Consider the following 22087-nt stretch of genomic DNA (forward strand, 5'->3'; position numbering starts at 1 on the left):
TAAAAACAAACTGAGTAACCAGTGTTTCTCTGTTGTTTTTGAGCAAGTGACTGACTTACCAAGAGTGAGAGGAAACAGGTGCATTTTGTATCTGAAATCTAGGGTGAAGAGACAGCTTTGAGACTACACCGTGGGGCTTCAGAGTGAGCATGGAAGAGTTCTCCCCGAGCTGTGGGGCTGAGAGCGGATTTGGGGGGTAGAGAATGAAAGCCTTGGGCAGTGTATGCTGACTTCCTAAGGCTCACTGGCCATGTTTGTAAAGCCGAGATAATGATGCTCATTTTGGAAGGTATTTTGAGTATTAGATGCAATGACACAGGTGACGAGCTCAGCAGCCAGAACACGGACCGTCAGTCTCTTTCTCCCCCTTCTCCAACCCTTAACAGCAGGGCCTTCACCTGTTAGAAGGAAAATACACTGAAAGAGAGAAAGGGAAGACATGCAGTCAGCTGGAGGGTATATTCAACTATATACACCAAGGAAACCACAGTGGCACGTGGCACGTAGGATCTTACATTCATCACAAGAAGACACCAAGCAAGCGTCTCAGGCAGCAGCCATAGCAGGAAGCAAGTCTGTACTTGGAGACCAAACAGCGTCACCTCAGGCTGCTCACCCAGCTCCGAGGCAAGAGAAGAGAAACGGCTGGGTGGAGACCAGCTTCCACCATCTCTGTCCCATGCGGGCCCAGGACAGTCACCGGCATGGCGCGGCCCACAGTGCGGCTGGTCACCTGTCTCCCCGGCCTCACAAAGCCTCGGCCCGTTGCCCAGCCGTCTCCCTGGGACCCATGAAAGCAGAAACCGTGGCAAACGTGGGCCCAAACACCTCGGCATGCCCACCAAGGTTGTCCTCACGTCTGGTTCTGCTCTAGAGGAGCAAGTGCACAGCCTGCTGTGTAAGATGGCATTTTTTTCAAGATTGTGTTCTCTTTAGTTTAAGGAAATGAAAAGCAGGTCATAAGTTAATCAATTACATGTCTAAAATCTGCTTTAAAGAGACGACTCATGCTGATGTTGAGGTCACTATTTCCACTACAGACATTCTTGGATGCTCCCCCAGGACACAGACACGCATGTACACAGGCATTTATCAGTACTGATGGGTGTGGCCAACGTACACTGTTCATGTGTGTGATCCACATGTAAGCTGAACCCACAGACTCAGTACTGGCTACGTTTTAAATGAGTAATCATAACAAATAGGCAACGACGTTAGCACTTCTGGCACAACTCCACTGTGCCACTGCACCGATGAGGATGCTGACGCCCAGACAGCGAGCTGCACGGGATCCCGCCCACACCACACAGGCAGCAAGGGACTTGAACTCAGGCCCACGCCCTTGATCACTAAAACTACAGATGGCACTGAAAATCATTACGCATCGTCTGCACATTTCCTCCTGACCACATGGGACAACTCTTAGCTCAAGCCCACGCTTCTTAAACCCGTAGATCTTTCTCACTGCCCTTCCTCTCTACTCCCACTGGGGACTTTCCCTGACACCCCTCAGTGTTCACTTATTCCCAGCCTCTCCCCTGCAGACAATACAGCTTCCACAGGCACTCACGTGCCTCACATGCTACTCTGCTAGAATATTCCTGATCAAGCAGGAAAAGGCTATGCGTCTGCAGACATGAATAATTTTGAAAACTTCTACTGCATATGCATGCCCACAGAATACCACATCAGCAAGAACACGAGGGTGTTAACACGCGACCCGTTCCAACACACCTCATGTGCGTCCTGCATCCCTAACCCGCCATCTGGGCACATTACCACGGCAGCCTCCTCTGCCCTCACGGACCCCACCGGGCCAAACAAGAGGGGCACTGGGGAGTCTTCTGCTGGGTGGACATGTCCACTCTGTGAAGGCATGGGATGATGTGCCAGGATTGTGGTGAACGAGAAGCTCCAAGGGCCAAAAGTCACTTCCTCACGAAAGGTAGCAAGACAAACTAGCCAACGGCTGACTGCCACGCACCTCCTGGACAGCAGGGTGAAGCCCGGTCGGTTCCTGACGCTCCCCGTGGGGCCCGCAGGAAGCAGAGTGAGAGTTCACTCCCCTCCACCATCCAGAGCCTGTTCTGACAGGTGGGCCGCCTGGGGAGGACTGCTCGCTGGCCCTTCCTTCCATGCTCGGGACTCCTCCCCAAGAGCTGGCCCTGCCTCCCCCTCTTCTCCTCTGTGGCCTGTCATTCCCTCCCCACCACGCACCACAGTGGCCTCTCCGTTCAGCTGCAGGCTGTGACGAGGGGCTTCATGGCCTCGCCGGGGTGACTGGATGCGGACGGCCACGTTAGCAGTGGGACACTAACTCTACATCTTGCCTCCTGTCTTTGCACAACACTAGTCCTTGGGCAGGTAGAGACGGGGAAGAACCCCAGCTCTGAGCTGGGGAGTTAGAGCCATTACAGCCGGATTCACTCCGGCCTGCAAAGGACACTGAGCACTCACCCTTGAGGCCTGGGGTCAGTCTGCAGTGCTGTCTGCTGAATGAACCAAGCTAACCAGAAGCGGTTCCTGGTGCTCAGGGGCATGGTGAGCATGAACACGCATTCGTGACAACTGGGAAAACCCACTCTGACCCTTAAATGTTCTGTCTAGTGAGCACCCTCACTGTGCTCAGTGGAGCACTGGACCGTCCTGTTACTGACTTCTGTGATGACCCATCTCATGTGTAGTAACAGCGGGAACGTTCCGTAAGTGGTGGCTGACGGATGTAGGAATACCTGGGAAGCACTTGGGGAAAGGGGCGTCTGATTCCCAAGGAAGCTGAAGGATAAGGTCTGGGACCCCTGGCCAGGAGCAGGAGGTGTATCCAGGTCGAGGGGAGGCAGAGTGTTCAGTGCTGCGAGGCAAGAGAAAAGCTCATCCTCACTCTGTTCCATTTGGTCATGCCAGTACCAGCGTCTACTTGGGTGGCATTCTAGAATTCTCTAACTGCAGTCGCCAGTGTCAGCCCACTGAGCTCCACGGTGACTTTCTCTAGAGCGGATCTAGCTCCATTACTAGGTATCACCAACAGTGTCTGACAGTCTTCGTGCTTGAGGACTCAAAGTCATGGTACGGAACTGCCTTTCCTCGAGTGGAATGTATTCATTTTTGTTTTGCTTTATTTTGATTCTCTGTTTAAGGTCTCGGAGCCCCTCTGCCCTTAGTTTTGGTGAAGAATTAGATTTTGGTTGGCTTCAAATGCTTTGCCAAAGGTGTTTATCCACCTGGCTTTTGTCTTGAAACGTGAGGCTCACTGCGTGTCCCTTGGCAAGAACACAGCCCAGAAGAGCTGAGAACGTCAGCGCCACGGCGGCCTGGCATGCGGCTCCTAGGGGTGAATATGGTATTGAAAAACATGTACCAATGTTCCTGCCTCTGACTTCCATTCCTGACTTCAGATAAAAGTGACTTCTTCATGAGGCTTTGACGTTTATTCATGACCAGCTGACATCCCCAGAACCCTACAAAAGCACAAGAAAGTTGTAACTCAAGAAGAGAGAGATGAAAGAGGGAGAGAAAGAAGAGGATGATAAAAACCATTTCCAGAATGAGGTCCAGAATCCATTTGTAATTATCTGCCCACCTGAGTCTAAAGATTTTTTTGATAAGACAAGTAATACACAAGCCTGTAACATGAATTATTTCAAAGAATAAAAGCTTGATTGGCTCCATGACCTACAGAGCTTTCAGCGATGTTTAATTCTAAATTCCAGCCCAAAAAGGAACCTGTCCCCCACCCCGCCTTCCCGCTTCTCTCAGAAACACAAAGACACGTCTGGGAAACGTCAGGGCCTCGCGGGTCTCACCTGGCCTCCTGTAGGTACACAGGTCCACCTAACTCGCCTCAGGGACAAGGCTCCGTCACATCAGAAATGAAGCCTCCCCAGGTTGCACCCTAGGTCAAGCCTTTAACTTTTCAAGTTTAAAAGGGATGAAGTCTACCTGACTTCATACTTAAAATTAAAGACCAAAATCAGTAACTTGTATGAGGAAAAAAATGCAAGCTTTCACAGTGTTCAAAGTTAAGAAATCTACCTTTTAATCACAGGGGTCGTATATATGTGCCAACATTTCTTGATATTTAAGCATCTTCTAAAAGGCAAAAATTTGATTCTCAAATGCATATAAAGAATGACTTTGGTTTGCCCCCTAAGTGACAAGTCTTAGTTTTCATTTCTGGTCCCCATATTTGTAGTAAGGCTTTCATGTAAATTAAAGGTTCACTCTGGTGTCAGCTAAGTGCATCCTAGCTCAAGAAGACAGAAGTCTGTTTTCTGCATCTATTCTGCCTTGAGAATCAGTCATGCGATGATCTGCCATCAACTCCTGAGAGAAATGTGTCTTGGTGAGCCACAGGAGGCGTGCCACTCAACAGGACAGGGAGGCGGGCCGGAGCCGACAACCAGCAGCAGAACTGGTAGGGGGTGACCCCAGTGGAGGAAGGAAGGAGAAGCCCAAGGCTGAAGGGACACAGAGCTTGGCTCTTTCCACTTCCCTCCGTGTGATTTGGTCGCCTTGCTGAGAGCCGGGACGTGCGTGTCCACTAAACCCTGACTCACGTTGCACTCAGCCACACTCCCACCAAATTTCCACACTTCCACAGGTGTTTGCCGTATCTGGTGCCCGTTACAACCTATCATCTTGCAGCTCACTCCTGTACACCATCGGATCCCGTGGCCAGGGTGACTCGACAGCCACACACACGGGAAGATGAATTTGTGTCGGTCGAAACCCTCTCGGCCCATCCTCTTATGACCAGCGGTCTACCCTTTCGAGGCTGCTGGCAGGGCGGCGTGTGGTAGGTGGGCACAGAGGCACTGAGGCCCCCGGCTCCTGGTGCTCCCAGGAGGACGGCAGCTTCCTGGACGTGACACAGAGCCAGGCACAGGCAGTGCCTGTGGCCAGTGGGCCCAGTGGGTGTGGCCAGAAGTCCTTGTCTTTGGCCAGAAATGTGGCTGGAAGTTCTGAAGTCCTTGCATATCATAGCAAATACGATATTTTTACCCCCAAAGACATACATTTCCTAGTTATTCTGCTCCTTAAGAGATAATGGTGAAAATGCAGTGTGTGGAGTAAGACTCCATTCTCTCCGAGGAACAGGCACAGACTATGTAGTTTCTAGCATCAGGGCTCTGAAGAGCTGTGGAAAAATAAAGCTTTAAAGTCGATCATCTTTTCTGTTCTACCTATAAGACTATTTTCTCTTCATTTCAGGCCTATCAACATTTAGAAGTAGCTGCTAACTCTGCGGCTTTCACATGTCTGTCCTGGTGTCAATAATCTGGAAACCAATTCTGAAATGTACCAGGGGAGCTCTCTGTTCAAAGGCAGTGTGCCGAGAATGCTCAGGAAGGTAGAGAAGCCCCCTCTGCGACATGAGGGACGTCGCTAATCCGTTCACAAGATACTAGATTTCCTTGTAGTTCAGCAACCCTCAGCCCACAATATTGCAAGCTCACTTTGACTATTCTTTCTACTTGTTTAGAGAGAAAATGTTTGTCTTGGATGGGGTTTTCTTTTAATTAAGACCTCTCATTTCTCCTTTGATTGCAAAACCCTCCAGTGAGAAGCGGTGCTTTTGAGCCAAGGAGGAGATGTTACAAGCAAATACGGACTTGGGAAGAAAATGTGGTTCAGGAGGATTCTTACCAAACAGAAGACGATGGTCAATGTTTAGTCGCACAAAGTCTTTTGCAAAGTTTGGGCTGCTATGTCCACATACTACAGGTGCCAGGTTCAAAGTCACACAAGCTCTGTGACCACGTTTTTCCACAGCTGTGTGCCCTCATCACCGCATGCGGCCAGCGCTTGTGTGTGGGAGAGCGCCACGAGAAACACTTTGTGAACAGAATGGAACCCTCACTATGGATATAGATGAGGCTCACTGAATTTACAAAACCAACTTCTGGAAAATGTAGGTATATGGCTTTTTAAATGATTACAGGCATACTCAAGTGTTCTAGACCATTCTGCATTACTCTTATGGTTTACATTTCTTTTTAATTGCCTTTTCACATTCCTTAGAATAACGCTGCTGATGCTGTTTTCTCGTGATGATTAAACTCAGCTTGCCTATAGTGACGCTCCCTTTTCCCAACCACTGTGTATTTATTCCTGTAGTATTGTTGTTGGCCAAACAGAAGTCTCTCTGGCTTATAAGTCTTTTCAAAGAACTAGGTTTTTTGTTTGTCCTTGATGTTTTCATTATTTTTTTAACTATTTTTTGTTTTCTGCTCTTTTCTTCATTAGTCCCTTCTTTATACTGTCTTGTGTTTACACTGTTGGCCTTTTTATTATTTAATGTGTCGTGAAATGGGCCACACATACAAAAAGGAATAAAAGAATCTAATCAGCAGCCTGCACTCAGGCAGTCTTATGTAAGATGTACGTCGTACAACACTACATTGGAGCTCCCCCTCACCCCACTGGCTGCCTCCCCCTCTGCCTCACCCCAGAGGTGACACTGTCCTCACACTGTGCTCAGTGTCCTGTATTCCCCACCCCTCGTGCACTGCGTGTGTGCGTACTCCTAAACCGGAGACAGTACAGCACTCCTCCTTCACGTCCACAGTCTGACTCTGCGTATTCTATATGGCCTCCCTTTACTTATTTGGTCAACGTGCTTATGAGATGCAGACATGTTGATACGTGTGCCTCCATTTTGTTGACCCTGGTTATGTACAGCGTTGAATCTCTTCCTGGCTAATGGATGTTTGGCTTATTTCCATTGATTTGTGTTGTCACAGATGTAGCAATGACTGTTACAGACAGAACACAGATATATAACCTGGGCATGTAACTGGAAGTGGAGAGCTTCCAGGGTGATAGAGGGTCTCCACTTAATCAATTCTTTTGTTGTCAAAATAGCTTCCAAAATGGCTGTATCAGCTGTGTCTAGGAATTTCCAACTTGCCCTGGATTCTGGCCAATACTTGAGAATGTCGGATTTTTTCATTTTTGCCATCTTAATGAAATAACCTCTTGTGATTTTAACTTCAAATTTTCTGCTTTCTAGTGAGGCTGAGCAGACTTCTTTCTCACTGATTCATAAGCGTTCTTTATGTTCTGGGCCTGTAATGCAACTGCCGCTCTGCCCCGTGGCTCCCCCATGGCCCCTCCATCCCCCCCAATCACCAGTCACCCTCAGTAGCCCTTCCACCAGGTTCCCACCACGTGTGAGTGTCCAGCCGAATACAGCACAAAACCTGAGAAGGACAAGCATCAGCTCTGTGACTGTACGTGCCCCCGACGTGCGTATCTCCCTCTCTACCCACAGCATGAATCTGCCTGGAATCGGCAGAGTGGCGGGCCTCACCTGGACCTCAGCAAGAAGGGGGGGCTTCGATTTCCAGGAGCATAGGGTGGTTTTCGAACAGGGGAAAACAGGTAAGTGGAGACTGACTGCAAGCAAAGAGAACAACTGAGAAGGAACATGGAGAAGGAAGCAAGGCTAGGCTTATGTGACCCACTGCACAGAGCACCCTGACACAGCAGAGGCACGTAACATAGAGCCCACGGCCCACCCCTGCGCAGGGGCATGTAACATAGAGCCCACAGCCCACCCCTGCACAGGGGCACGTAACGCAGGGCCCACAGCCCACCCCTGCACAGGGGCACGTAACATAGAGCCCACGGCCCACCCCTGCGCAGGGGCACGTAACGCAGGGCCCACGGCCCACCCTTGCACAGGGGCACTTAACATAGAGCCCACAGCCCACCCCTGCACAGGGGCACGTAACGCAGGGCCCACGGCCCACCCCTGCACAGGGACACGTAACATAGAACCCACGGCCCACCCCTGCACAGGGACACGTAACATAGAACCCACGGCCCACCCCTGCACAGGGACACGTAACATAGAACCCACGGCCCACCCCTGCGCAGAAGGCCATCACATCTGGCAATCACTGCGGCCCATATTGGTGTTCTGTTCCATCCCATGGCATTAGATGATTTCTTTTCATTCTCTTTTAAGGAATTATAAAACTGTGTTAGTTTTTTTTTTAACTTTGTTGGTTTGCTTTTGGTTTTGACATACAGCTCAATACAACAGGAGAGTCTTGCCAGGAAATAAATCCATAGCTGTTTTTATGACAGCAAATTATGTGCCAACGAGTGACATTTAAATGCTGCATTTTAATGGCTTGTCAGAAGAAGTGAAATGTATTTTTTAAAAATTTAATACATGAGAGAACAATGAGGAGAGTTCTTCTTGTAGGACACAAGAATGGTAAATAGAAAGTGAACACATTTTTTCCTTGATGTATATATTTACATTGAAAAAGAAAGTTGCACAATTAAATCCCATTTCCCTTTTCTTCATGCAGAAGGTTCCTGAATGGCAGTGCAAGCAGCTGTCAGTGAGCCCAGCAACCACATCGCCAAGAAGCAGTCTTGATGTAGAGAAACACATACAACCTGCTGTACTGCAAATGCAGTTACCTTGGTGGAATGATTTTAAGGGATTCTGAAAAAGCTCCCTTCCCCCAAACTATCTCATATCCGGCCAACCAAGTTCAGGAAACCAGCAGGAGTAGAGATTCTTCCTTAGCATAAGACACACACTCCCCAACACCTCCAGGGTGTTACATGGTATTGAGCTTGCATGACAAAGGTGAAAAACTCAAAACATCTTAAGGACAACTGAAGAAGAAAGTAGATAACAGCTTGAAAAAATCTCAAAAAAAGTTCCAGATTACATGGCACTATCAGAAACAAGTGTTAGGTGAGGAACCTCAAAGTGGTAGGGACACATACATGTGTGCATGTGTTTCCATAACATGTGGAACATGTGTGTGCATGTTTGTGTGTGTTCATGTATGTGTGTGCATGTGTGTGTGTTTGTGCACGCTCATGTGTGCATGTGCATACCTGTGTGTGCTAACACATGTGCATGTACATGGATGTGTGTGTGCTCATATGTGGACACGGACATGTGCATCTGTGTGTTTGTGTATGTGCTCGTGTACACAAATGTGTGTGTGCTTGTGTGTACACATATGTGTGCATGTGTGCATGCATGTTGTACACTCGTGTGTGCGTGGGTGTGTGTGCAAGTGTGTACACACGTGTGCATGTGTGTGCTCACGTGTGCACACACAGATGTGTGCTGTGCTTGCAGGCATGTATACATGTACATGTGCATGTGTGTGCTCGTGTGTGCATGCACATGGATGTGTCCTCGTGAGTGCATGTGTGTACATGGGTCGACAGAAGTGAAGGTACTGCCCACACTCAGAGAGGCAGCCATACTGTCCAGAATCAAAAATATACCAAAATCACCCAACCTGAAACTCTTGGCACCTGAGGGGACATGAGCCTTCCCTGCCTGTGTGTGGGCAGCAGCACGGGGCCTCAGACGCGGTCACAGGAGGAAAGCCGGGACCCACCAAAGGGCCCTCCGGCCTCAGTGTGTCTCCCGTGCTCACGGAGGACACAGCTTCGCAGGCCCTGCCCCCCACAGTCCTGGGAACCGCTGGAACGGCCCCTGAAGCTGCATTTTCTGAGTTCTGAGGAGTTCCCAGAGTGTTCCCAGCCTGAGAAAGCCGACAGCCCCAGGAATGAGAGGTCACCAGGCAGGAGGCAAAGGGCACCTGGGAGGCAGCCCCAGGGCACAGCCGAGCTAGTAGCTCAGCTGTGCGGCCACAGCACTTGTGTCGTGTCATCTGTGACGCAGCTGAGTTGACCCTCGGCCAAGCCCGCAGCAGACTGGGGACTCAGTGAGGGGGACCGTTGTGCACCCTGTGGCCGGCGCGACCTCCTGGCTCCAGGATGCCCTAGTCTTCGAGAGCGTGCACCAGACACATAGGGGCAGTAAGAGCTCATCCCGGGGCTCACAAGCAGTCAGAGAGATCGGCTGTCTGTGGGCACGTGCCGAGGGGCGAGCCGGGGAGAGGTGGGGAGAGAAGGGCCACTCCTGCCTCCCTTAGGGACGCTGCCCTTGTCCACATCCAGAGTCACAGGCCCGGCCGGCGTGGGGCCAAGATGAGGCCAGGAGTGCCTCGTCACAGGAGAGGTCAGACCCAGAAGGGGGCTCAGCAGGGGCAACGTCAAAGTCCAGACTGTGCTCATCCTGCCCCCGAAGAGTACTTTTCCTTTGTTTCTCCCCCCGTCCCGGGTCCCTTCAAAGTGTGGGGTGGGCACAGCACGGGACCTCCTGGACTTGGTCTGTGGATCTAAGCAGCAAGCACGGCCCAGAGTGTCTTCCCTGGTCCTTCTAAGCAGGGTTCCAACTCCTTACAAAGAGCAACTCGGGCTTGTGTCCATACTTCATGCTCTCCCGGCTGGGCAATGGTCTCCCCAAAGAGTCATCATTAAACTGTACACAAACTGAGGACCCGGCCCCAACAACCAGCCCCTCACACTGACCACGGGGAGTCTAGAGGTGAGTCTAGCCCTCAGCCTTGCAGACCACGCGTCACCAGTGTGCTGATGCAGGGAGGCAAGGAGCAGGTCCTATCCATCAGCTGCCTGGGACGTGGGGAGCAGAGGACTGGCCAGCAAGAGCCGTCAGGGGAACCTGAGGGGAATATATGAAAATCAGTTCCAGAAACCTTCAGAACAGATTGGTTCAGAAAAGCACAACAATTCTCCCAATGAGGTTTCTTCTCAAACTAGACTATCAAAACCCACTTCACACCCGCACCTCCAGCCTTACTGGGGCATGACTCCCAAGCCACTAACAAAGAGAAAGAAATACAATTTGCCATCATAAGTACAAGCTATTTGAATGGTACATCCATGAGCCTCTGTGTCACTTTAACATTCCCTCTTGTGACCAAGGAGCAAGTAGCCACCAGCAGAGGTGACCCACCAAGACAGAACCCCACACCTACCAGACATCTCCCAGCTTGGGTGGGAAGTGCCAGGTGGCTCCCAAGAGACTCTCGCAGCCGGCTCCAGGACCAGCCAGAGGGAATTAACTTACAGCTGGGGGCAGGGGGCGGTTTCTAGAGCAAGACAGATGTCACAGGGCAGGACTAAGTGTCATAGAGCAAGACTGGGTGTCCTGGGGTAGGACCAAGTGATCTAGGGCAGGACTTGGTGACCTCGGGCAGGACCGGGTGATCCAGGGCAGGACCAGGTAACCTACGACAGCACTGGGTGACCTAGGACAGGACCGGCTGGAGCAAGCAAGATGCTTTCAAGTAGGTAAATGGATAAATAAATGGTCGTACCTCCAGACAGTGGAATATTATTCAGCACTAAAAAGAAATGACCTATGGAGTCATGAAAATAGAGGTACATGGAGGAAGCGTAAGTGCACATTACTAGGTGAAAGAAGCCGGTCTGAAGAGGCTGTATAATTCTAACTCCAGGGCATCTGGAAACGGCTGTCTGTCTGGAGACAGTAGGAAGATACGTGGTCGGATGATAAGGGGGAGGGCTGAGCAGGGGGAGCACAGATGGCTTTTAGGCCAGTGAAACTACTCTGTATGATCATAAAATGATGCGCACATGACATTGTACATTTATGCACACCCATGCAACGTACAAAAAGAGTTAACTTTAATGTAAACTATGGACATTAGTTAATTATAATGTATCAATACTGACTCATCAATTGTAACTAATATACGATATCAATGCAAGATGTTAATATAGGGAAATCTTTGGGGAGGTGGCGAGTGAGGGGGTATATGCAAACTGTCAAGACTTTCTTTGCTCAACCTTGCTGTAAATCTAACACTTCTCTAAAAAATAAAATCTATGAATTAAAAACCTTACTTGCCTTTATGCTTAACCACCTCCACAAAGTACTGTCTCTACATCTCAGACTTACTCTGAGCACTAAACCCACAGTGTAACCCGTGTGACTGCACAGTGATGCCATCGGAGTCCCCAGCTTCATAGGGTCTCTAGGGCACTGTTTGGAAGGGACGTGACACTGAAAACAGAAGCGGACATATGCGCAGGTCCTGAGGGAGCTGGGACATCGAACCCCTCCATTTCACCAACCTTTCTTTGCCCAGAGGAGCCCTCCTCCCCCTCCTGCTAGAGAGGCTAAACTGGTCTGAAGAACGTGTCTGAGCCACCCAGGTGGTTGCCCCGCATGGCCCTGCCAAGCCTCCCCAGACACACCGTCACCACCTCTCACTGCATCTGGACTTGCACCTGGACTCAAGACCCAGCAGGCCCCAGGGGGGAGGCATAATCTTGCCAATTTACACCAACAGAAACCTGGGCAACACATGTGGGAATGGCTCTGAAGTATGTGAGATCGAGGTGGAATGAACAGAAATTGGACCAGGCTACATTTATTGACATGGGCCACTAAGCACAGATTTTCCAACCAATGTTTTCGATTGTGGGGCTGGAAATAGCTTTAACGGTTTCCACCAATGGCTGACATAAACAAGCATCTACAGGGGGTGTCCATATGAAATGACGTGGAGATGCCAGAATTTCCTGTTCTATGACTGAGGCAAGTGACTAAAGGCTTATGGAAATTGGGACACTGGAGTGGATTGTCATGTGAGACCTGCTAATGACCTCAGGAGGGTCCAGAGCACATGCCTTCCACCTAGAAGTGAGAGATGAATTCATAAGAGTGTCCCAGCATCCTTAAAGAGCTCTGTACTGATGCCCCCTCAGGTCAGAAACTGCAGTGAGAGAGGTCTGCTCGGCCTGGGGTCCCTAAGTACAAAGGGGACGACGGGATCTTGAGCTGCAGGAGGCTGAGCGGGCACATCAGAGCCAAGGACAGATGAATGTGGTCACAGAGCAGCAGGCAGAAGACCTCTGTTGTTGATTAGGTGAACACAGTGCTCCTACCACTGGAAGAGACAGATGGAAGGCCTCTGCGAGTTTTAGGGACCTGCATAAGCAGGAAAGTTCCAGATCTACAGAACTGAGGTCTGGCTCGAATCACCAAAACAGAGTCACAGCCCTGCAAACAATTTCCAGACTTGGCAAAACGCCACCCCCCAGAGCAGAGCCCCACGAATGAAGCCGCAGGGTCAGGCAGATTCCCTGAGGGGCACACTGGCCACAGGTGCATACAGTGACTCTTCCCCCAGCCCTCCCCAGGGGGGCCTGTGGCCCGGTACCGGGATGAGTGTGGACCAGGGAAAAGGAAATGACAAGAGTCCTAGGTGGCTACCAAACGCTGACTATGAATGACCCTAATAGCAGCAAACCCAAGCACTACCATGGCCCACCAGTCAGGCAGCGGCTCACGGAGGCCGGTGACCACACTCTCCCCATGGTTATTCCCCCAGCTCTGGACCCACCACGCTCACGGGCAGGACCCCCACACTGACTTCCCGACTGGCAGAGCCGGGGCCATTCTGGTGGGAAAGGCCTGACGATGGCCTCTAGTACAAAACCTTGTACCAAAGGCAATACCACATCCCTGGAGGGATGGTTAGTGGCAGATGGGTGCCGCCGTGAAGGGCCTGAAGGATGCAGGGGAGGTGACTGACACCACATCCCCTTCAACTCACCTACATGGCCTGTGCAGACAGGTGGATTGTGGGAGAGGACAGTGGATCATCATGAACCTAACCTGGTGCTGACTCCAAGTGGTGCTGCTGTTGCAAACGTGGTTCAGCTGACGGAGCAAGTCACAACGGCCATGATGCTCGTGACGCAGCTATTAGCATGGTGACCGCTTTCTCTACACCGGTACTAAAGACCATCAGAAGCTGTTCACTCTCACCTACCAGGGCTGGCAACGCACCTACACTGTGCTATACGATAGAAATACCAACCCCCAACCTGTCACACTGCACTGTGCTATACGATAGGTGTACCAAGCCCCAGCCCCTGTCACACTGCACTGTGCTATGTGATAGGTGTACCAACCCTTAGTCAAGAATGAACACGTGAGCACAGGCCACCAAGCTAGCACACAACTCACACATGTTGTTCTCCTCTGTCCGCTCACTCTGATCTGCAAGCAGTGGCCAGCAAGTGCTCTCGCGCCCCGGGCCCCAGTCCACTTCTGGGAACTGCGTATGTTCAGCTCCCTGAGGAGGGGCTGACTTTCGCAGGACACCTCATCACCAACGTCAAGGCCATGGGCATGGTCATGGGCTCCTGTCCGTCCTTGTCCTTGACCTCCCATCTCACACCCGTGGCCCGCCCCCCACCGCCTGCCCTGCAGATCCAGTCTCCAGACCAAAGACAGCAGCCTGGTGGGTACGTTCCCTCATCTCCCATGACTGCATCCGGCCAACTCCCTGTAACTGATCACACACACGGCCTCCCGGTGGCTCTGCTTTCCTGACTGGGCCTCGGACGCTGGTGTCCTGGGGAGAAAGGGTCCAATGACTTGGAGTGAATGAGTTCATGTAATTCTTTACTGCAGAACTTTCTGGTGTCTTCATGAACCAGCATACATCATGAACATTCAAAAGGAGGAAATGAGCAAGTAATGTTTCCCAAACCTCCTCGACCATAGACTCTTTTTCTTTATGGAGCCAGCAACAAGCTCTGGGGGACGTGATGTCGAAGGACGCACCGACTCGGGTCCACACTCCTCTCCTGGTCCCTCCTGCCAGGCCTGGGCCCCCAGCAGGGGTCCTGACCGTGAGACACGCGAATTTCACACTCCAGGAGCTTCACCCCAGGAGCTTCACCCTCACCCTCACCCGACACCAAGGCTTTGTGTTTGCAAGTGGGCCTCCCGCACAGGCTCTGAGGGCACAGGAAACAGCGCTTTACCGTCGTAGTAGGAGGAGGTCTTACAAACACTAAGCACGCCCATGCAACTTACCCCTCCGTTTTAAAAGTTATATATAAGTTACGTATGTGATAACTGTGTATATAATATCTGAATTATCGTAATTTTTAAATTTTCAAGTTAGCCAACATACACGGCAGTCTCGGCTTCAGGAGTAGAATGCAGTGATTCATCCCTTACACACAACACCCAGTGCTCATCCCAACACGTGGCCTCCTCAGTGCCCGTCACCCATTTAGCTCATCCCCCACCCACGTCCCCTCCAGCAGTTTGTTCTCTGTACTTAAGAGTCTCTTACGGTTTGCTTCCCCCTCTGTTTGTATCTTATTTTTTCTTCCCTTCCCCTATGATCATCTGTTAAGTTTCTCGAATTCCACATACGAGTGAAATCATGTGATGTCCATCTTTCTCTGCCTGACTTATTTCACTTAGCATACTTTTAAAACAATCTTCCAGAGCGCCTGGGTGGCTCAGTCAGTTAAGCATCCGACTTCGGCTCAGGTCATGATCTCACGGTTCGTGGGTTCGAGCCCTGCGTCGGGCTCTGTGCTGACAGCTCAGAGCCTGGAGCTGCTTCAGATTCTGTGTCTCCCTCTCTCTCTCTGACCCTCCCCTGCTCATGCTGTGTGTGTGTCTCTCTCTCAGAAATAATAAAACATTTTTAAAAATTTACAACAATCTTCTTAGTACCCTTGCAAAGTAAACAGGTAACAGGAAGCTCCTGTATCACAAAAACTTGCATAATGACAGAGCAAACTGACTTTCTGGAGGCTGGGCAGTGGCAGCCTTTCACGCGGCCGAGCAGGGCTGGTGCCGGGCCCGGCCTCCCTGCTCACGGGACCTGCAGGCGTGTCTCCTGTTCCCTGAAGCGCTGTCGGAACTGCCGTGGGCATCCCGGAGCCACCGCTAGCCCACGAAGGGAACTCCCACCAGAAGCTTCCATGAACAAGGCTGCCTGCTCCTGGCCCTCTTCTCTATCTCAGCACTGGTCCCCCTGACCCAAGGGGCCCATGATCTTTAAGGAGAAGTAAAGCCCTTGCTGACTGCTCCATGCAACAGCATCTCAGGCCACCAGCCCAGGTCAGGGCGCCGTTTGGGCCCACGCCGGCCTACCTGCTCGGGAGAGCCTCTGCAAGGTGGCTGCCAGGTGCTGCAGAACCGCCGGGGACACTTCATAGCGGTGTGCGTCTATCACTGGAACCTTCTGGCACCTTCCGAACACTCCATCTGTGAGAAAAGGGAAGCAGAGAAGAGAAAGTGATATCTCGTTTTCAAAGAGAAGAAAGGCATTACCCACATCCTTGCAATATATCCTAATTATGCACTGTGGTGAGGCTTTGGAACATGGCTTTAGAAAGTCATCAAAACACTATCAGAATTCAGAAGCACCTGGAAAGTAACGGTTTATTTAAATAGAAGAGCATCCTGAAAAACACAATTGCGAAGGTATAGACAAAAGGACGTGCATCCAGAGTAGTTGGCATTTTCTAGTCTACTTTCCCATCCCTGTCTCCCTCGCCATCCCCGCCACTCACTGATTGTAATTCCCTGCCCCTGGCTTTCACCTTTCTGACCTGAAGCTTTGCTTCTGACAGTCCCCTGACAAAAAAGTCAGTAACATCCAGGGCCAGTTTTCCAGATGAGAAACGGAACACCCAAGAAATATAAAGATTAAATTGCAGAAGGCCCGAGGATCGTGGAAGTGCCTACCACGCGGGCACCGTGTGCGAGGGGCTGGCGATCAGGGGCAGGTGCGGGAGTGGCAGCGAGGCTGTGCCAGGTGCTCCGGGAACAAGAGCGACTAACGGGGCCCAATGTATCTAGCTCCGCTCCATCTGTCTAAAATGATACACTCTGCTCATCAACCTTGTTTCAAACCACACCCTCTAATTAATTTAGGCCCCAGTGAGTCTTTATTCAGCAAATCGTTCACTTTGAAATAAGCTTCCTGTAGGGATTCAAACATCCAAATTACTGTCCTTCGTACACACAAAAGACGAATTCAAGGGTCCGGCGGCCACCTGCAGCCTCAGGCCCGGATGGAAGGGGAGACACTTCTCTTATTGTTCGCAACAGTCTCACTGCACACAGTGCAGCCGAAGAAAGGCCTTCAAACGCAACAAGTTTAATCAGCAGAGACACGTTTTGCCCAGTGCCAGGCTGACTCATGATTACGGGTCTGACATTTCATATGTGCTTGCGATGGACGCGCTGTGTGATTAGCAGAAAATCATCCTAAGTATGGAAAGCGGATCCTGGACTTCTATGGGACTTTGCACAGCAGGGGACACAGCCACACAGCTGCTCAATCCGGGCAGACCACGGCCGTGCAGAGAAGTCAGGCCCTTCCGCCAGCCACCTCCCCAGCACGGGGTTCTGCCGGGCACTTCTGCTGGTCCCCTCTTTGGGTCACCTCCGCCACACGGGGCTCTGCCAGGCACCTCTGGGTCACCTCCGCCACACAGGGCTCTGCTGGTCACCTCCACCCTATGGCACTGCCCCTGTCTGAGTGACTCACTTAAACTAACACAACGGCCATATCCGGCCAGAGTGGTTCCCAGTGACAGTTCTCTTGGAGAGAGGGTCTCGTCCCCCCCTCATTACCCAGTGAGACAGGCCACCTGCTCCACGTGAACACAGACAGTAAGTGTCCCTGTTCTTTGGATTCTGCTTTGTGCGAAGAACCCTGTGCCTGTGGACGGTGTGCTCATGCGGAAGGAAGAGGGAGGGGAGGGAGGGGGCTAAGAGAAAAATGAAGAACTCTCTATAATGTACCTGAAACTTTCATTTTACTTTACAACGGAATATCTCAAAAATAAAATCATAACGTGTAGGGACCAGAAGGAGCATTAAGACGGTCTGACCCCACACTTCACAGATGAGCATGTGGCCAAGGCCAGGGGAGGAAGAAACTCCGGTTCCTGACTCCCCGCTAAGGCCCTCGCCAGGGAGAAACGGCCGAAGACGAAGACGGCTCCTACCTTCCTGGGACCATCACAAGTAAGCTAATCCCTCCTGAGCTGTAACGGCCTCACCCTGAAGGCTGGCTGTGCTGCACAAATATTCTTGGGAAGATATTTATGGGATATTCCTGAAATCTCTCTCTTAAATTAAATCACATATATGTAACATAATACATGGTGTTTTTGTGCTTTTAAAATTAGGTTTAGTTTTAGCTAATAACTTGGTTTTAATGATTTAAATGTTGAAACTAAACTAACCATTGATTCTCTCCGCCCCTAGACTACCACCTTGCTGATGAGGCAGGACAGACCTTTCCCCAGTACGTTTTTTTAAACTTTATGTTTTAAATAAACTTTATTTTTTAAAGCAGCTTTAGGTTCACAGCCAACTAGAAGGGAAGGCACAGAGAGCCCCCGCACACCCCTGCCCTCACATACACACACATTCCACCCAACGCCACAGCCCCCGGCCCGAGCGGCACCTCTGCCACAAGTGAGCCTGCATCGACGCCTCATTACCACCCAAAGCCTGTAGTTTACATCAGCTCATTCTTGGTGCTGTACATCTACAGGCTTGGACCAAAGCACAGCGGCATGTGCTCACCACTCTAGTGACACACAGGGTAGTGCTGTCGCCCTAAAAATCCTCTGTGCTCCCCTGTTCATCCCCCAGCCCTCTCACTCCTGGCAACCACTGACCATCTTACTGTCTCCAAAGTTGTGTCTTTTCCAGAATGGCGTATACAGTTGACCCCTGAACCACATTGGTTTGAACAGATCTATTTTTAGAAATACAGTGCAGTACTGTGCAGACACACATGTTGGTGTGCGTACATACATGCATCCACGTGTGTGTAGTGTGTGTACACATGCACACCGCATGTGTGTGTTTGCATGTGTGTGCATGCATGTGTGCCTACAAGTGTCACGTGCATATGCCTCTGCGTGTGTGCTGTGTGCGTGTGAGTGTGCTGCACGTGTGCACATACATACACACATAGGTGTGCATACACACATAGGTGTGCTGTGTGCGTGTGAGTGCGCTGCACGTGTGCACATACATACACACATAGGTGTGCTGTGTGCGTGAGTGTGCTGCACGTGTGCACGTGCATACACACGTAGGTGTGCTGTGTGCGTGTGAGTGTGCTGCACGTGTGCACATACAGACACACATAGGTGTGCTGTGTGCGTGTGAGTGTGCTGCACGTGTGCACATACAGACACACATAGGTGTGCTGTGTGAGTGTGCTGCACGTGTGCACATACAGACACACAGGTGTGCTGTGTGCGTGTGAGTGTGCTGCACGTGTGCACATACATACACACATAGGTGTGCTGTGTGCATGTGTTGCACATGTGCACAAACATATACACGTAGGCGCCTCCGCCACTTGTACGCCACTCCAGCATCGTAAGTTCATCTAGGAAACAGATCTGCTAACACCTCCCGACCAGAGACCCGATTTCCTTATTTATCTCTCAATAAACGACGTCACTACCGTTTTCTCTGTTTCCTCTGGACAACTGTGTGAACACTCTCATCCACACCTTCTCCTAATTTCCAGCCCTGCATCTGCTGTGTCTCTGAGGCGTCCTCCTCCCTCTAAGGAGGGGACTCCATCCCTGCCCCCACTGCTTGGCCTCGGCCCCCAACCTCAAGAAAGGCACAGCCCTGCTCTGATGTCCTACCTGCCAGATGGGTGGGACGGCTGTGGGACACGTGTCTGGGGCAGAAGGGAACACGCAACTACTCACTTACAATCGTGGTACAGGCCACACAGGGACGTGCTACAGGGCGGCACAAAGAAAGGCACTGACCTCATCCAACACACAAAGACCCAGGAGAATGGCAGCCCGTTGGGCTCCAACATTCACAGAATGGGGGTGCCCACCTGGGGCCAGAAAGGACATCTAGGCAGGGGAGCAGGCTCTGTGGGGGACAGGAGGCATCCGGACGCCAGAGCTCTGGGACCCGGCACCAAGCTCCCAGATGTGGAGCAAGTCAGGCAGCGTGTGCAGAGCCTGAGGGCACAGGGGAGGAGAGGCTCAGCCTTCCGCTAGAAGCTGCTGGGACCTTCCAGGCAGGTTTTGCATCCTGCCAGGAGCCGAGGGGTGAAGCTGAAGCTGCCTGTCCAGGGGAGGGAGGCTCGGCGAGGATGGCCACCCAGAAGTAAGGGAGCGGGAGATATCCACAGCCCTTTCAGAGGTGAAGCCCAAAACGCCAATGCCACCCAGCTGCAGGACAGCCACTTCCACGAGTCCACAGCACAGAAAGCCTCCGGGGTTCCAGGAAATATTCCGAGGGATGGTCCACAGGACATGTGTTTTTACAAGGCGGTAACAAAGCTGTCTTGCTGCCAGCTGAGAGAGGTGACCCGATGGCCCCCAATGGAGTGACGCTGCATCTTTCCATGGAGAGGCCACCTCCCAGACCTCTGTGGGCAGTGACCACAGCAACCACAGACTCATGGACTGTGCTTAAAATCCCTGAACTCCTGACCTCAGTGGGATTCTAAGGCTGTGTCCCCAAGTCCCAAATGTCTGCAATGGCAACCCCCCTCTTCATCTTGCGGAGCAGAAGACTGGGCTCCACTGCTCCTACGAACTGGACAGTACACGTTTTTAAACCGGACAGAAAGGGAGGTCTACCACCCTGGGAAACAGCTGCCACCCCAGCCGAGTGTCACTGACTGTCACTGACCAAGTGTCACTGACTGGACAGCCTTCTACACCTGGGCAGCAGGTTTCTCCCATTAGAAGGAGAGACCTTGAGGATTTCTTTGCTGTTTGTTTGGAAGAATGTGAAAAAAAACAGCTTGTTCATAATGTCTGTACATTTATTTTAACCAATGTTCCTTGGAGCATTATTCCCACAGGCAACAGTCATTTTCACTCATCAACATCACTGTCCCCTAAACGCTGACGCCGGCCTGTGGCCATGCCCTCCTCCTGGGCCGGCGTTCCGGAATTCACTTCTCCGTCGGTCTGTGGGGCTGTGCACGTCTCCGGCTGCATAGCACACATGTGTGCGTGCCCGCATGCACACACATCCCCACGCCCCTCTGGCACGGACATTCTCCTGTCGCCTCCAGGCACCACTGGCTCCTGAAAGGCAGGTGCCACAGCTATGCTCCTTAGAGCTCCCACATGCGACACTCTACTCCGCAGCCGCTGTGGGCTCAATAAACACTTGTGACTGATTCACTGGTGCTTTTCCATTTGCCCGAAAAAAAGCTGAGGGGCACCTGGGTGGTTAAGGGTCGGTTAAGCATCAGACTCCCGATTTCCCCTCAGGTCATGATTTCACAGTTGATGGGTTCGAGCCCCGAGTCAGGCTCTGGGCTGACAGCGTGAAGCCTGCTTGGGATTCTCTGTCTTTCCTTTCTCTTGGCCCCTCCCCTGATCGCGCGCTCTCTCTCTCTCTCTCTCAAAATAAATAAACATCTTTAAGAAAGCCGAGATGCCCACAGAAATGTACACCACCATTAGCTAGAATCCTGATTTGCTGGAACTGCACGCCGATTTAGAAGTGCACAGGTGCCAGCCGGCGGCCCAGCCAGAGGAGGGGCCGGGGCCATCAGGGAAAGCCCGGGAGGCTCGCGGTGGAGCCTGCGACCGAGGGGCGCTCCTCTGCGCGCCCAGCGAGCACAGCGCCTCCTCCCCCACCAACCGCGCAGACTCGGAGCACCCGTCCTCCCCCGGCGCACCCAGCCCCAGCCTCACAGGCAGAGGAGGAGGCCCTAGTGGACCTCTGCTCTGGGGAAGGCACTTCATGTTCAGAGACAGTGGCCCCCACTCTCAGGATGCCGCGGCTCCGGGACTGCGGACTGCAGGCCTCTCAGAGAATGAGCTGACGCAGCAGGTCAGACCGCGGGCGGCCTGGGCCTCAGCGCGACGGCCTAGCTCTCTCCGTTCAGCGTCCCTCATGCATTCGCCCCGGGCTTGCGTTACAGGGCATCCTGAAGAAAAGCCTGTGGAGTCCACCTTGTACGTCGGCGTGTACGTCCCTCACAGCGTCGCCAGCATCTCCGTCATCAAGACCCCCCAGCGGAGGAGTCCCCAGGCCGGGACCCACCACCTTCTACCTGCCAGCGGCCTCTCGCCCGTCACCGGCTCTTCTCGTCCCATCAGTGGTCTCTCTGGTTGTGCAGGCTCTGGCGGTATTTTTTTTTCAGGGAAGTAACCATTTTCTTTGCACCCACCATATTCAGTCCTCTCTTCTTCTTTTTCTGTCTTTCCCTATTTTTTTATACATCTTTTTTACATTTTTTAATTATTTCTTTGGGAAGAGATAATGAGACTAGGTAATTCACAAACACAATGTGATCACCTTATTTAGACTTTCAGAGTGGGATAATTAGTTTAGGGCACGTTTAGAAATTATTGCAAAGCACATACCTGTTCAATAATTTGTGTGAATAGTTTATTCATGTAAATA

General features: G+C 51.5%; 1 protein-coding gene across 1 annotated transcript in view; it reads right to left on the minus strand.

The window, feature by feature from the left end:
* The window catches only part of PTPRN2 (protein tyrosine phosphatase receptor type N2), a 754508-nt gene that overhangs the window by 516491 nt on the left and 215930 nt on the right, over nucleotides 1-22087 (minus strand). The window contains exon 3 of the mRNA XM_039255854.1: nucleotides 15797-15910. Within this exon, the coding sequence (XP_039111785.1) occupies nucleotides 15797-15910 (114 nt within the window). The remainder of the gene's footprint in view (nucleotides 1-15796; nucleotides 15911-22087) is intronic.

Source organism: Hyaena hyaena, unplaced genomic scaffold, assembly GCF_003009895.1.
Source record: "Hyaena hyaena isolate Hyena2069 unplaced genomic scaffold, ASM300989v1 scaffold_548, whole genome shotgun sequence".
NCBI classification, from domain to species: Eukaryota; Metazoa; Chordata; class Mammalia; order Carnivora; family Hyaenidae; genus Hyaena; species Hyaena hyaena.